The sequence below is a fragment of the Eptesicus fuscus genome, chromosome 12 (genome assembly GCF_027574615.1).
Source record: "Eptesicus fuscus isolate TK198812 chromosome 12, DD_ASM_mEF_20220401, whole genome shotgun sequence".
NCBI lineage: Eukaryota > Metazoa > Chordata > Mammalia > Chiroptera > Vespertilionidae > Eptesicus > Eptesicus fuscus.
In genome coordinates, this window is record NC_072484.1 from 71690340 (window position 1) to 71706785 (window position 16446).

The 16446-nt window shown below is 41.2% G+C and overlaps 1 protein-coding gene across 1 annotated transcript in view; it reads right to left on the reverse strand.

Annotated features, from left to right (window-relative positions):
- TOP1 (DNA topoisomerase I) overlaps positions 1–14625 on the reverse strand; it is an 84745-nt gene extending 70120 nt beyond the window's left edge. The window contains exons 1-2 of the mRNA XM_008158462.2: positions 14326–14625; positions 14001–14025 (exon numbers count right to left, since the gene is read on the reverse strand). Of these exons, the coding sequence (XP_008156684.1) occupies positions 14001–14025; positions 14326–14358 (58 nt within the window). The 5' untranslated portion in view covers positions 14359–14625. The remainder of the gene's footprint in view (positions 1–14000; positions 14026–14325) is intronic.
- Between the last annotated feature and the right edge of the window lie 1821 nt (positions 14626–16446).

Here is a 16446-nt window from a genome sequence, read left to right on the forward strand (position 1 = left end):
TTCCAGGAGGCAGAACTTAAAGGGGAAAAAGGACTTGTCTAACCTGAAAATGTACCAGCTCAATTAGGACAAGTTCATTCCTGCCGACTTGTTCTCCTTTGCTTGTAATTAAGTGAGCCCTTAATGCCTGAGAAGTCGTGAACGTGAGTACAAACCTTGTGCCTAAGCTACATAGAAATCCACAGATCAGCTTAAGCTGCTGTTTTCCAATGGACATAGGCCTCAAAATGCCAACAAGTCCACAAGGTGTCTAGCCATAAAGGTGTCAAGTGTGTTGATGTGTTGCTTCATACACCCTATTACTACTAAACCTGGGGCCTTTATTGTCTAGAGTACCACTATGGAGGGTGCTTTACATGCACAGGACAGTCTCTGGAGGACAAGTGTAGAAAGACGAAACCTGAGCACACATTGTTTAGAAGCCTTTCTGGTGCTATGTAACTGGCTCCTTTTTATGTTGCAGAGGACCCTCCTCCCATTATGAATTACTCCAAGTTCATAATTATAAGGAAGTACAAGTACTCAACGACTACTGAGGCCCAGCTATCCACCTTGTGAAAAAAGAAAAAAGAAAACAAGGAACACTGCTTAAAGAGGCTGAATCACTATAATACTAGTTCTAGGCATCATATAAATGTTGTGACTAAAGAATTTGATCAGAAGCTTATTTTGATCAGTCAACTTATCTTATTCTTGTCAATTATTTGACTTTGGGGAAATAGTAGGACCAGGTACTAGGTGCTCTTTCATAAGACTCTGACATAGCTATTATCCCTATTTTTAAAGATAAGAAAACTAAGATAGAGTTGTGACTTGCTCAAGGCCACTCAGCTAACAAGCGTTGAACCCAAGTTATATTTCACTGGGGAGCATGTGGACTTTGTAAGGCTCAACAGGAGAAAGAACTTCAAATCTTACTCTATTCCATTGGTTCTGTAACCTTAGTGTGCATCAGAGCTCCTGCTTGACTCATTAAAACCTAGATGTCTGAGCCCCCACTCCCAGAGGTAGGTATTTATGAGGCTGCATTTCCAAGTTCCTAGACAATGCTAATGCTGGTGATCAGGAAATCACACTTTAAGAATGAGTGCTCTATTCAAATCATCCCATTTCAATCACTGCCATCAATAGTTTAAAGACCCCTAACTTAATCTCAAGGTAGTGACCTACAAAGATTAGATCTTCAGCATTCCACTAAAGCCCAACCTTAACCATCCTAGGAGTATTAGCATGAAAACAACCTCTCACTTTGTGCTCCGTTTAGTCACCCAATCCTAAAAGATGACATCAGAATCAAATAATGGCTTGTTAAACGTGGAAGTAGGAGAAAGGATTCAGATTCTGACAAGACACACAGTAAACAGCTGCAAAGGCAGTTAATATCTGCTATTTAGGTAAATGCTCATTGAAAGGTAGAAGATGTTTATTTAAATTAGAATGGGATAATTATCAAGCTTTAATAAACTTATTTTGGAAAATACTGTTCTGTCCCTTTTAAAAAAATCCTATAAGCTTAAGAGCTCAACCAATTGAATACTTTAATCAAATGAGGCAAAACACCCATCTTAGCCATTTACAACAGTAAAATGCAGACAAATCAGTTTCTCCAAAGGTCATTTATGATCACCTACATTAATCAGTCACCTAAGATTATTAAGATATATTTAAAATGCAGATTTCTCAGTACACTTCACTACAGAATCAACTTGGAGACGTAAGACTAGGAATATGTATTTTTACTAAACATTCCCAGGTGATTCTTATACATGTTACAACGAAAATTTAGTGGAAAACTCTCGATGTTTCTCATTTGATCTTCAATCAGCTGAGGTTTCCCATTTCACAACATTTGTTGAAAGCCTCTTTACTGAACATACAGAATGAGATAGTACTCTTGCCCACTTCCTAATAAAGTAAGAAGACATGAAAATTTCTCCAGACCAGAATGAAAAACTGGAACAGGACAAGGACTCCATGAAAGCCAGAGAAAAGTGGTCACTTCTGGCATGGGGTTAAGTGGTGATTGCAGATAGACATCACTAGAAAGGAAACAGAGTATCTATGACTATGCCTTCAATACTAAAACAGGCTCTGAGATATTTCTAAGGAGCTTACAATACTGCCTTCCTTCCTAAAAATAGGTGATAAATTGGAGAAGTCCTGGGTATACTTATTTAAACCCAAGAGGCACTCCAGGTAAAAAGAAATACTTGGATAGAACAAAACAGGATCATAGATTTATGGGAAAAGAATGCACACTGAACTTTATTTTCAGGAAATAGGGTGGCTGGAGGAGACCTTTAAAAAAACAACAAAATGTTTTCAATAAAAGCACTTAGCAAAGTATTTCTACTTTTGTACAATAGCACCTACTGGCCTACATATTTACCTATGTGCAATCAGTGTGGATTCTGCTTGACATTCTTCCAGTCTTACCTATGCAAACACTTTTACTATGTTTTCAGTCACTTATGGATACATTTCATCATATTGTATTATAACTTTAAAACTATTTCCCTAAAAATTTGAGCTCAAGATTATCTGACATCTCAATTCTAGAGTTAGCTCAAATCCTAAAGGAGTTCTATAGTATTTTCAGGACTATAAGGAGAAAAAAACAAATTTTTTGTTTGTTAATCCTCATCCAAGGATATTGTTCCCATTGATTTTGAGAGTCGGAGGGAGGGAAACATTGATGAGAGAGAGACATTGATTGGCTGCATGCATCCTGACCTAGGCCAGAGATAGAGCCTGCAACTGAGGTACTTGCCCTGGACTAGAATCGAACCTGCGACCCTTCAGTCTGCAGGCTAACACTCTAGCCACTGATCCAAACTAGCCAGGGCAAGGAGAAAATTTTTAACTTCTTGTTTGCCCAACTTGAATCCATTTCCCCACAGAGAAAACAACATGCTTCTGCTAACAGACAACTTTCCCAACATTCTGAGATTAGGGTAGTTGGTGCTAACATCTACAAAGGATTAGTTCTGCTGAAATGCCTATTTGTATATCACACAAGGGAGGAAGGTGATTTGGTTTTTAAGGGGAAAAAGTAATAACTATCGTCAAACTATCACCAGCTGAACCTCCACTGAGCCCACCCCATCTGCCCAGGACTTCTGCACTGCTAAGGGAGACTTCACAGAGTTGGGGTATCTGGCCTTGGAGAACTTCTTGTTTGGAAGAGTAACAAATGGCAGTTAAAAGACTAGTCAATTTGTGTCCATCCTCTCCTCTTTTGGTTCCTTTCGGGTTAACCAAAACCATGAAAAATTATGAAACAGATTCTGAGGTATGATCAATTCCCCGAGGCTCTTGTTTCTTTATTTCTAATGTTAAATAGCAAGAACTACCGACATTGCATCCATTCCTGTGAAAACACACTGTTTGTAAGAATAAGGTACAGTAAGTCTAACATTTATTCTCAATCACTTTTCCAGTACTCAAATCACTATATGGTAATACCTCTATGTATTATGACCCTTCCTGAGTTTAACAGCTTTAGTGTATTGTCCATATCAAAACACTGCATGGTTAGGAAGGAATTATAATAGTAAGTATATTCAAAGTGTTTCATAAAATTAGTTTCCCAGGAGTTTAAGTACTGAGTCTAATCCCTAAGATTTTAGTTTCTCAAATTTACAAAAATGGTGATTTCACACTCTTTATTACATTTCTAATCACTCTGACAAATCTACCTGAAAACTACTATTCTAAAATTCATTCAATACAGGTGTCTGATACAAAGAGACACTGAGAAATAAATATATAGAACTTTAAACTATTCTTCTATTACATGTGAAAAGGTTTAACGAGCTTATAGGCATCCTAAAAATAAAAAATAAAAGATTTTCTAAAACAGTTATGAGTTTGAACATCTTTGGAAATGTAAGAACCTAGGTTTCCAATTTTTTAAGGAAAAAGAAACCTCCTAGTAGTGGGAACTACTCTCTCTACATTACTTTCTTTCACTAAAGCATTAACTGCCAGAAAGTACCTTCCATCCCCATTCACCCTGGTATGACAGGAGCCTTTGTCCCACTGAAATCTCAATGGAGAAAGTGACTGCACAGACCTACAACAGACTAATTTCAAAATGTTTGTTCTGAGAGCCATATGGGTTTATCTTGTTTACATGTGTCTAGTCGTTACTAGTATTTACTTTCTGAATGTTTGAATTAATGAATATAGCAACTTAAATTTTCCATTTGCAATGAAACATGAAATTCTTAGCTTACTAAGTAACCTTTTGTGCTATCCCAAATTCAAAGGGGGGAAAGTTACTCACTGCCAAAGATTCTTAAACTGTAATTTAACTTAAGAGTAAAAAGTGATTTGTACAGGGCCACAAAGTCAAGGCAAGTCTGTATCCTGAGCCAGCCTGTCTCAGATTCAAAGCAATAGTAACATACTCAGGCTCCCTAGTGACCCTCCCCCTTGGGTACAATCTCACAATACCAAATTTCAAGAAATTAAAGAAGTTCCCTGTGTACAAAAGACTAATAACACAATCTCTGAAAGAGATGTTTGGGGTTTTTTAAGGATTGACAAGGAACTAAAAATTTTGTTCTAAGCTTTACCTTTCTACAGTGATCCTCACATGCTCTTTAATCCTCAATCTTGTGAGGTTAAGTATTAGACAATTCACAGGTTAAGAACGAAGACTTGGAGGTTAACTTCCCCTTGGCTCAGAGTCTCTATCCTTTCCACTATATCATGGTTTCCTGACTTGCGGGGGGGTGGGAAGGGTGTGTGGGGGTGGCAGCCCCACCCAATCCCCCCAAAATTATTAACATTCTGAATCAGAGAAACAGTCAAAGTTTTGCAGACTTTTAAAAATCCAATCCTATCCAGCTGGTGTGGTTCAGTGGTTGAGCGTGGACCTATGAACCAGGAGGTCACGTCACAGTTTGATTCCCGGTCAGGGCACATGCCCGGATTGTGGGCTTGGTCCCCAGTAGGGAATGTGCAAGAGGCAGCCAATTAATGATTCTCTCATCATTGATGTTTCTCTCTCTCTCCCTCTCCTTTCCTCTCTGAAATCAATAAAAATGTATTTTTTAAAAACCCAATCCTATTTTGAACTCATACTGAGGGCAATATAGCCATGCAATATTAATATTCACTTTCCCACAGGTTTTTTCCCCCATATACGTTAAGAACCATACATTCCTAAAATGTTTATATATTTTTTACTTGATTGATTTTTAGAGGAAGAGGGAGAGAAACACTGATGTGAGAGCACATCAATCATCTGCCTCCTGTAGGCCTCCTACAAGGGATTGAGCCAGCAACCCAGGTTGTGCCCTTGACCAGGAATCAAACTGGCAACCTTTCATACACAGGACAACACTCATCAACTGAGCCACACCAGCCAGAGCAAGATGTTTATCTTTTGAAGACTTTATCTTGGAAGACTCTTTAAAATTAGACCCTATTCTGTAGTTTCTATTCTACAAAATTAAATTCTCTGGCCTACCTTTGATTAAATTTGAAGTCTGCTCCTATTGTGATGCTTATCTGCTAATCCTTTGTATAAGACCTCTACTAAGATCCTTTTGGCTTAATCTAATGGACATTAGTGAACATACCCCTGACTCTGGTTTATTTTCAAGTAGCACTTCCAAAAGAACATGTTCAAGGCAATTCAATACTCAACATTAGCTAGACTTATGAGCCATTACCGAAATGTCTGCTGACTAAATTTTTTTCATCTCTCAACTTGGACGCATACACAACTGTTAACATGGTGTTCACTACTTAAATTCTCATACCTACCTCAGCTTTATTATTTAAGGGGTTCTTTTTCCCAAGAAGTACTACTTCACGGGAAGCTGAGTTGGTCACTTTAACCATATGGATAAATGAAACATTAAGGTAACATGGATGCTTTGAGCTTTCTCATTTTAAAAATGTTAGGGGAGAAAATAGTGGCCTTTAAAAAAACATGCTGACACAAGATACACTGAATTTTGTGGTTAAAAAAAAAAAATCACAAATAATGAATTTGGCATTTCACTTATTAAATGTATCTAAAAGGTAAAGCTCTGGGAATCTTTTATTGAAAATCCAAGCTCTGGGTATCTTTTACTGAAAATCCATAGGAAAGGACTGAGAAATTAGTCACATCAATATACTTCTTTCATTTCTATGCCCATCTTCTCTATAGCTGGAAGAGCTTCTTTTTAGCGATGACCACCTTGCCTTAGAGTTGTTCTTATAGAAAAGTAGGAACCAGATATACATTGGGCTCCTACTTTCCCAAACCTAGACACAGATACACCATTTCTTATTTTACAGTGATTGCTTGATAGGCGGGAGAGATCAGTGTAGGCTATGCAGTTCAGTTAGGTGAAGATTCAACCAACTTATGCTACTGTTTACTATGTAAATGTCAGAAAGAACTGAAAACATTAACAGGGAATACCAGTGAAGGAAGGAGTTACCAACATCACCACTTGGAACCTAATATTCAAAATAAAGATCCATTTCAAAGTAGAAGCTGTCTGCCAATGTTTAAATTTTAAAATGTGAGTAGAGTGGCACGTTCACATACTCATTTAATTCTCAATAGTCTGTGAAAAATAGAGATACATCCTTGTTTGTACATGACAAAACTGGCCAGGGCAAGTTTCATAGTAAGAACAGGGATTTATCTAGATTTTTCTGATTTCTATTCCAATTTTCTATTTTACTACAGCTGCTCAAGAGTATGCTATCTCCCCATAGCCTCCCTCTTCATCACTTATACCCTTCAATATCAACCTGGTTCCAGCCTTAATACCAAAGCATCTCCTGAAGACCTAACATTCCAGGTGCAAGGGGTCTAAGATATCTCTATCAGCAGATAATTAAGGGCAAGCTGAGACATTTGTACTAGAAGCTTAACTACAACCTGGTGGGGTTTCTGGAATCTGAAAGGCAGTATACTACCAAAAAGGAGGTGAGGTTTAAAAAGAATAAAAAGTTTCCTTTCCTGGTCTCTGTTTCTCCCACAAACCTATGTAATCTGTACTATTTGCATTAAATTCAGATTTGATGAATACAAGAACGTGGTGTTTACTAAACTCTCAAAATTAGTTCCTTTCCTCTCACTTCCCCTTCTGCTGCTATGCAAGAGCTCAGACAGCTAACTACAAAGAAATAAAGGGGGGCGTGGCTGGTGTGGCTCAGTGGTTGAGTGTCGACCTATGAACCAGGTCACAGTTCTATTCCCAGTCAGGGCACATGCCAGGTTGTGGGCTCAATCCCCAGAAGGGGGCGGGCAGGAGGCAGCCTATCAATGATTCTCAGCATTGATGTTTCTATCTCTCCTCTCTCTTCCTCTCTGAAACCAATAAAAATATATATTTTATTATTTTTTTTTTAAATATATATTTTATTGATTTTTTACAGAGAGGAAGGGAGAGGGATAGAGAGTTAGAAACATCGATGAGAGAGAAACATCGATCAGCTGCCTCCTGCACACCTCCCACTGGGGATGTGCCTGCAACCAAGGTACATGCCCTTGACTGGAATCGAACCTGGGACCCTTCAGTCCGCAGGCCGACGCTCTATCCACTGAGCCAAACCAGTCAGGGCAAAAAAATATATATTTTTAAAAAAGAAATAAAGGGGGTTATAGGAATTGGGTAAAGTAAGGGGGTCTTAGCCAATGAGATCCCCTAATCCACCCATCCTGACACCTGCTAGGTAAGTCTTCTGCCCAACCAGTATTTTGCCTATGAAGCTTTATGTATCTGGGCATTCATATATAGTAGCAAGATCAAAATCAGAACTTTTACTAAACAGCAAAAGGGTGCATTTCTAATGTATTCTGTTGTAAGACTAACCTTCAACATAAAATTTTCAGGAGGGTATAAGGGGAGGGGACCAAACCGCCAAGGATATCTCCTCCAAGCAACCTCCCAAACATCTATCTTTGCTAGGCTGTGCTAAGAAAAATACAAAGAATACTGGGTTCAAGGGTTGACTGATTTGTTTTTGTTGTTAAAATACATACAGGAAAATGTCAGAATACCCAGGAATCTACTTATCTTGTTCTCAACATATTCAACACCAAAGAGAAATAAAGTCCCCAACATCCCTGATTACTTTAACACATTTTGTTGGAGCTTATCTAGGTGTTTCAGAAATACTAATGAACTGAGTCCTTTGGTTCCTTAAACCCAAAGACACAAAGTTAGTTAACTTCAAAGACTCAAAGAGGAACTGAAGGCCTGGTAGAGATGCACCTTACCCCAAATCTAATCAGGAAGGCAGAAGGAAGATGGAAATAAAAATATTTGCCCAGCGGGAGTGGCTCAGTGGTTGAGCATCAACCTGTGAACCAGGAGGTCACAGTTAGATTCCCCGTCAGGACACATGCCTGGATTTTGAGCTCGATCTCCATGGAGGCTGTGCAGGAGGCAGCCAATCAATGATTCTCTCTCATCATTCTCTCTCACTCTCCCTCTCCCTCTCTGAAATCAATAAAAATATTTAAAAAATAAAAATAAATATTTGCTAGACATTTCAGAAAATATTTCAAGAATAGCGTATAAGGTAAAAGTGGCAGGGAAAGAACTGAATGGATCTAAAAACTTAAGACAACAAATTAAAAATGAATAGCTACCAAAAAATAAATTTAAAACTTAAATTTCCTAGCTCACTTGCATTTTCTTTACTAAAATATGGAGACATAAATGACAGCCATTAATACAGATTTTGATAAGGGGTGATCGATCTAGCTTGATGATATTACAATGCATAAACCATAGAGATATACTTGATTTAATCAGCAAAGTCACTTCTCTCCCAGTTTGAAGAAAATTTAGAATCTTTCCTGAACATATAAAAATCATGTTAAACAACATTTATTTGCTATTAAATCACCTCAGCAAACTATTAATCATTTTCTATAACACTACCAAAAATGCCATTAATACCTAACAGATATTCCACTATAAACTATAAAGCTTTTCCCACCTAATATAGTTGAGGCTACCGTACTCCCCATATCTTTAACCCCCTACACCGTTCCCAGGACCTAGGCTATCAGCACAGAGCACACTGCAGACACCTAGATAGGCAGGTTGTGGGGAAAGGGTGAGGGTTGGCAAAATGCCAATTATTACATGCTATTTGCCTCTATTTTATTTTAGATTTCCTACTTCAACTGCTGGCGTGGAGCCCTGGCGATGGAAAGCTGCTTCTCAAACTTCAGATTTACTAGGCATGGAAATAGAGAGAAAAGACCTGTCCCAACTATTACTGCTCAAAGTTTAAACACAATTGAAAGCTTCCTTTAACCTCATTCACTTCTTAAGGACTTAGTTAGAAACTTCTCCCACCCCCAACTTTTTACCTTAAGAAGCCAATTCTCAACCATTTTCTCCAATGCCTTTATTATGAGAAGTTAATGGTTTCAAAATAATTTAGGGGCAGTCAGATAATCTAAACCACAGGACACAGAAAAGTCACTCGACTGACTTTCTTCCACCTCTAAATGCAATGAACTGATTACATTTTACCTTTCAAGAGGGTTTTAAACTCAGGGTCCCACATCAAATACTCATTTCCATAATTTCCATAGCTTCATTCAAATGTAAATAATTACAATTCTGTCCACTTTTCCAAGTGAACCTAAAGCTTTATTGGTGCTCAACGTAGTTTCATATGGAAAGGATGAAATCCCTCACAAAACATGCTTCTGGGTAAACAACTATGGATTTGTGGAAAACCAGACTTTGCACTGAATATATGGCAGAAGTTGTTAAAAACTTGTAACATACACACCCATTGCACACCCAACTAACGTGAAATAACAATTTCAGTATAATCTGAAGGCTCCTAATGTGAAATAACATCTAGAAAGTACAAGAGAATCATTTCCCATACCATTAGCAGTAGAGGATAACTTATTATAATTAATAGATAACACAAAGCTTTCTCTAACACATTTACAGACTAAAAAAGGCAGGCATTTTTTGCACACCTCCCCATCCCCACATGCCAAAAAACAATAAAACCCAAGAGCTTAATTTTGGAATATAAGCTTTTTAAGATATGTTAGGGATCCTTGGCACTGTATAATGTATAAATGAATACTAATTCACTAAGATCCAGAACAAATGAATAAATCCCTTTTTCAAACTCACAATTCCCCAATTTTATGCTGATGTTAAAGAAAACAATCAGATTCAAAAAATTTTCTACTGTTGGTTAAAATGCGATATGAAAGGTTCATATTTTCCATCTTACCTTACTTAGCAAAGAAAAGTGTGAGTTGATGACAATTAGCATTAATCCAGTATTCACCTTTCAAACCATGAGGTATTTCAGATTCCTTTAGTAACTCCTAGATTTTGTTTTACCACAGAACATCAGAATCTAAAATTTGTTTATGAGTTCTGATATACTGGTAATATAAAAAACACATGTTAACAAGTCAACTTTAGTTTTATATCTAAGTGTGGTATAAAGATTCTACAATAGCTTGCTAATTCTGAAAAGGTGCCCCAAGTAATCTACAGTGCTAGGAAAGATGACACTGGAGCCCGATGCTTAAGTGTTTTTGGATTGAGGAGGAAAATGTGCCAGACTTCTCATTAGAAGGTGTTCTGAGTTTGTTGTTTTTAAAATGTGATAGGACCTTTCAGATAGCTACATCATCAGTCATCCCCCAACCCAATCTGCACCCAACAGCACAGAAGTACAACTATCTGTTAGCATGAGAAACAATTTATATTTCATTCCCCCATCCCATTTGAATCCATTAAGCTAACCAGAATCAACACAAGATGATGTCAAACTACAATCCCATATAACATTCCTCAGAATAATCACTGATGGAATCAAGCATCATACTTTGCTCATGCTGGGGAGGGAAGAACCCCATAACTCCAAAATAGGCAGACTTCAAGTCTTTGAAAGAGCAAAAGGATCAGTACCCCTCCAACCTGATGTTATCACTATCAACTCTACTGATAGCCTGACAGTCTGCACAGTGCTTGTAACCATGACTCAGCCCCAGTACAGTTAGAAGGGAAGTCTTTTAACTTAGGTAAAAGAGAGTATAGTTTCTACGCCTGAAACTCCCAGCTCACAGTCAATATTTTAAATATAAATACATTTCACATATAAAAGATTTTCTCAACAATTGAGTATGGGCCAGAATGTTCTAAATCTATAAGAACAGCCAATAGTTTTAACTAATGTAAAGAATGCGCTCCAAAGGGCAAAACCTTTTAGACCTTAGGGGATGTGGGCAGGAAAAATGAGGGATGTTTGCTTTAATATATGAACTTGCACAGTTAATCTGTAAGACGGCTTTAAGTTAGGTCCACTTAAAATCAAGCTTAAGCAAACTCTTAATACAAAGTTCAATAATGACATGTCATGAGCTAATTAAACATTGATTTTTATTTTTTCAAAACCGTCTTTTATAGTTACATAAATCAATCGCTAATTACCAGTGTTCCTTAATAGAGCAAGCACTACAAGATAATCATTCCATTGTCAGACTCTTAGGATGGGGAGGCAATAAAAGTGCTTTTTCTCTTGAAGGAGCAGATTTAGATGAAAAAGTAAGCAAATGACAAACTATCAAATTCGTCTCTCTTGCCTTTTTCAGCTCGGTAAGAAAGTAGAGCAGCTAACAGAACCATCAGAATCATCCAGAATCACATATATACCATAGTGGCTAAAACCTGTGAGCTTTGGAGTGCTCAACTCACTACCCTGGGCAAGCTAGTAAATAAACCTAAGCCTCAATTTCCTCATCGGTAAAATAGAGATGATAGTACCTAACTCATAAGTGTCCTTCTGAAGATTAGATTCTCCATGGAAAGAGCTGAAATTTGCACCTGGCAGACAGAATGTATTCCGTAAATATTAGCAATTATTGTTATTACAAGTCAACACATTCTAAAAGTCAATATAGCCAAGTTTACTCCAGCCTGTATAAAAATGGCCCACAGTCACTCACATATTCAATATTTCCTTTGTATGATTTAAGTGAGGACCATGGAGGTTAACTTTCTGAGAAGTTACTAAACTCTGTGTCATTACTAAATATATTACCTACTCAGTCTCATTCTGAAAGTCAAAAGAACACTCTTTCTGTATTAAGATTCTTTCTCCAAGAGAGGTTTTAAAAGGACTTCTTACACCCTTACCTGCCACATCCTTTCTTTGCTCCCACATCCCAAAGAAGCATATTAATACTCTTAGAAGTTTTCTGAACTCCAGGGGTCTCATCGCCCTCTTTTCAAATCCTAGGTTGGCTAAACATAGTTAAGACACTTAGCATCTATGTACTAGTCTTGCCTAACACCCAGCTCAGAAGTCACCTCCTGAGAAACTTTCCCACCCTCAGACAAAATTAAGTCCCCTAGTCTCCCAAAGCACTTTGGGTATACATATGCCCCAGCACCTACCTTATAATTAACTAATTATGTCTCCCCCAATAGACTGAATTGAGCAGCACTGTGGTCTAGCACTGTGCTTGGCACATTTTAGGTGCTCAAGAAATGCCAGATTTTTACTTAACCAGGCTATCTCCTGCCAGAGTACCATCTCTTGCTAGATGCCCCACTTCAGAATCTGAACATACAGCTACTCTCAGTAGAGCAGGCTAACATGATGGGCTGCTGATTACAACATCAGAAAACCTACTCATCAGCTTCTCCCATTGGAGAGGTTCCTGGAACCCCAACTCAATTGAACAAGATTATGTACCAACAGAATCTGTGGGAATTCCCAGCACACCAGATCTCCTTAACCAAGAACGTTGAAAGGCTCAAAGAGTAAGCCTTTTATTGGGGGACTCTTCACTGGGTAACAGAAGTGGAAATATTCAAGGAATAAATGCCTTGCTTTGGCTTAACCGAGTTGGAAAACATAAAGATCTGGGGGAAGCAAATAGCTCTTGATGCCTGAAAAAAAAAAAAAAAAAACACCCAGCGGCTTTTGAAAAAGAATGAATAGGAAGCAGGGTGAGTGCTGGTCACTCTTTGTTTCAATAAATAAAATCTTTTTTTTTTTTCTTCCCCACAGTCCAGAAGAAAAGGCCAATACACCAGGACCATGATGAGATAGATGCTCCACAACCTTTCCCCCTGACAAGTACACTAAACTGCATTTCTAAAAAAGCACTGCCTTAGGAACCTCAGCCACTTGAAAAATTCTAGTCAATAACACTTTAACTTTTTCTTTTTTTGATCAATATGCCTGAGTTCAACATTTACATTGGGTGGCCCATAGAGAACTTGTAAACTTTTTGAAGGGAGGTACTACTTACTACCTTTGCAAACAACACAACTTGGGAAAAACAATCTCAAAATAGGAAGAACTCCACAAAGGGTGGCTTTAGTTTTACAGCCATAATTCCTATCATAAACATCTTACCAAAAATAAAAAATAAAAAAAATCAACAGTTGCCAGAGGGAAGCTTTCATTCTGGATGTAGAAAAGGAAACAAACAAGCAACAGAAAGGGAATAACCCCCAAAATAAAGTTCACTTTGGAAAAAAAATAGTAACAATTCCGTCTCCCACCCTTCCCTCTCGGGTAGGTCTGTGATTTACACGGCTTTGCTCTGCAGAAAGCTCTCTCTGGGAAGCTCAGGGAAGGAGCCGAGGGAGGGAGAGAAAGGCTCAGGCACTGAAAGGAGAGGAGAGAGAAAAAGAAAATGGCGCAGAGACTAAGTCCCGACTGTCGACAAGGCGACTTTCCCGGGAGAAATCCGGACCCGCACAGGCGGCCTGAGGCCCGGCTGCAGGCGACACGGGGTCTCCGTTGCCCCCTCTTGGGAGGGCTGCGATCTGGGGGGGCTGGGATTCCCGGAAAGCAGGTCTAGAGGCGGCCCGATGGGAACAATGGGGCCGGTGAGCGAGGAGCCGGGACTTAGTCTCTGGGACGCCATGTCTGTCCTCTGCCGGCGCCGGCGGGCGCGGGGCAGGCGGCCGGCGACGGGGGTGGTGGGGGAGGGCCAGGGTCGGGACGGGGGACACACTCACCATTCAATCGGAAATCCGCTTCGATCTGGAGGGAGAAAAGGAGAGACTGTGAGACAACAAGGACATAAACCCCGCGGGCGGCGAGCGCGCGCACCGTGGGCCTGGCCCTCCCTGCGCCCCCCAGGGGTGGGGGGCCCCGGGGAGGGCCCGAAGGGGCAGCCATCCCCCCACACGATAACTTCGGAGCTTTCGTCCGGGGCCTAGAGGTCAGATGTCCTCTGGCCGACCGCCCCTGCCCGGGGGCTCCGGCCTGTCAAAGCGGGAGGTCGGGGCCAGGGCCGGAGACCGCGGGGGGCCGAGGCGGGGCGGGGAGGTCGGGCTGTACCTGGGAATCGTTGTGCAGATGGTCCCCACTCATTTCGGCCGGAGCGGCGAGCGCGGCGGGCGGCAAGGGGCGCCGAGGAGACGCAGGCGGTCAGGACCGGCCTGTGCGGGCGGACGGGGGCTCTCGGTGGCTCCCGGAGGCGCGGGTAAGCGAGGGCGGGGGCGGCGGGTCTGAGCCTCCGGGAACGCTGAGGCGGCAGCAGAGGCGGCAGAGGCGGCGGCGTCGCTCAGACTGCCGGGCCGGCGACGAGAGCAGACCCCAGCAGTTGTGTAACAGCCTAAGTTCGCATTTCGACTCACTGCGCCTGCGCGGCCGCTTTTAAACGGGACGTCTGCTACGTCAGAGACTCGTGGAAAGAGGCCGAGGGTGGCGGGGACCGCCCCCTCGCGCTTCCAAAGGAGTACCTGGTTTTGCATCGACTGCCCCGCCCCTAGCCCAGGCGTGACGCTGTGATTTGCATAAGGAGCCGACTCCTCCCCCGGCCGCCCACCCTGAGCAACCTACCTATTCTTCCTCTCCCGGAGCCTTTTCTCGGAACCCCGGTCCCCCGCTGCTGGCAGTGCGCAGGCGCAGCCTGGACCCGCCTCCGGACCCCGCGGCCGCGCGGCCACGTGGTGGGCCTTTAAAGGCGGACCGCGCCGGGCCGGGCGGGTGGGAATAGACCGCTTCTGCACCTCCCCGGAACTCCTCTGCCTTGGTGTCGGGGGGGTCCCAGAGCTCCCACCAGCGCTTCCTCACTCATTCACCAGACTCGGAGGCCGCCTGGCCGGGGGAGCCCCCGCCCCAGCCTTTGTCCAGGCTTTCCAACTTCTGTATTATTTCAAGCACACTTCTTAAAATTTAATTTTACAACCAACCAAAGATCTGGTTCAGCTCCAGCTTTCAGCCGGTTACAGGAAGCCCTGGGGCGCAGAGGCGCAATTCCATTCTTTCATTCTACATACATTGAGCATCCACTGTGAGCCAGGAATTGTGGCGAGAAAGGGGGGGGGGGGGGGGGGGGGTGCAAGGGGTCGGGGGAAGGAGGCCTCGAGTAAACGCGACCACAACCAGGCTTTGACCATCGCTGGATCACTAGCACGCTATGGGACAGAGGGGAGCAGAACTGCAGCTTATGGAACATTTACTGTGTCCTCTGCTCTCTGAGTATACACACTAGCTCTGTGAAGTCGCCTATTTTACTAAAGCTAAACTATTACAGACATGTGACCTACAACCACCTACTTGACATCTACACTTGGATAACTCACCATCTTCCTCCTCCACCAGGCTAGAAAAGCTCCACCCTGGACATCTTCCTCTCCCTCATTTCTCATTAGTCCAGCTGGTAGCATTTCTTTAATTTTTCTACTTCTCTCCCCTGCCCACACACCTGTCCAAGTAGGCGTTATCTCTCGCTTGTATTATTAAAACATAGTATACTCCTAACAGGGGTGCCTGCTTCGGTCTGGCCCTCTCACATAGTGCTCACCAGTAGTAGACAAAGTGATCTCAACACAGAAATCTAACGTCATCCCTTTCCCACAATACTTCCCATCATTCTTAGTCTAAAGTACAAAATTCTTAAAGTAGCTGCCAAGGCCCTGCATAGTCTGCTTAATTCAAGTGTGACCTTTGTGAATTTTGTCCTCTCTATTACCACTTCCATTATTATTACTTAATATTTAAATTGTACCCTTCTTTATTCACTTTCATCCTAAATGATACTATATGAAATAATAATGTCTATGAAATAATAAGAAATAATAATGTGGAATCATCTATAAATAAATACAAAAGCGTTTGTTCACCCATGGACCATTGAAGTCTTGTCCCTATCACATCTACTGGTAAATACTTTGGGATTAATTCGTATGAATGCTTTAAAGCTCAATTTTAATATTTCCTCAAAGTGATCCTCCTCCCCACCCCTACTCTCCGACTCCCTCTTCCCCAGCCTGATTAAGAGCCCCTCATGGAGTGTCCTTTTCTTTTGCAACATTTATCACAATTGCTATTAAGGTACTAATGGGGGTAATTAATGATTTTATGTCTATCTCCCCTATTGAAGGGTGGGGACCTCCTCTATCTTGCTTAGCACTCAATCCTCAGCACCCAGCAACAGAGCCTACAGAAGAGATG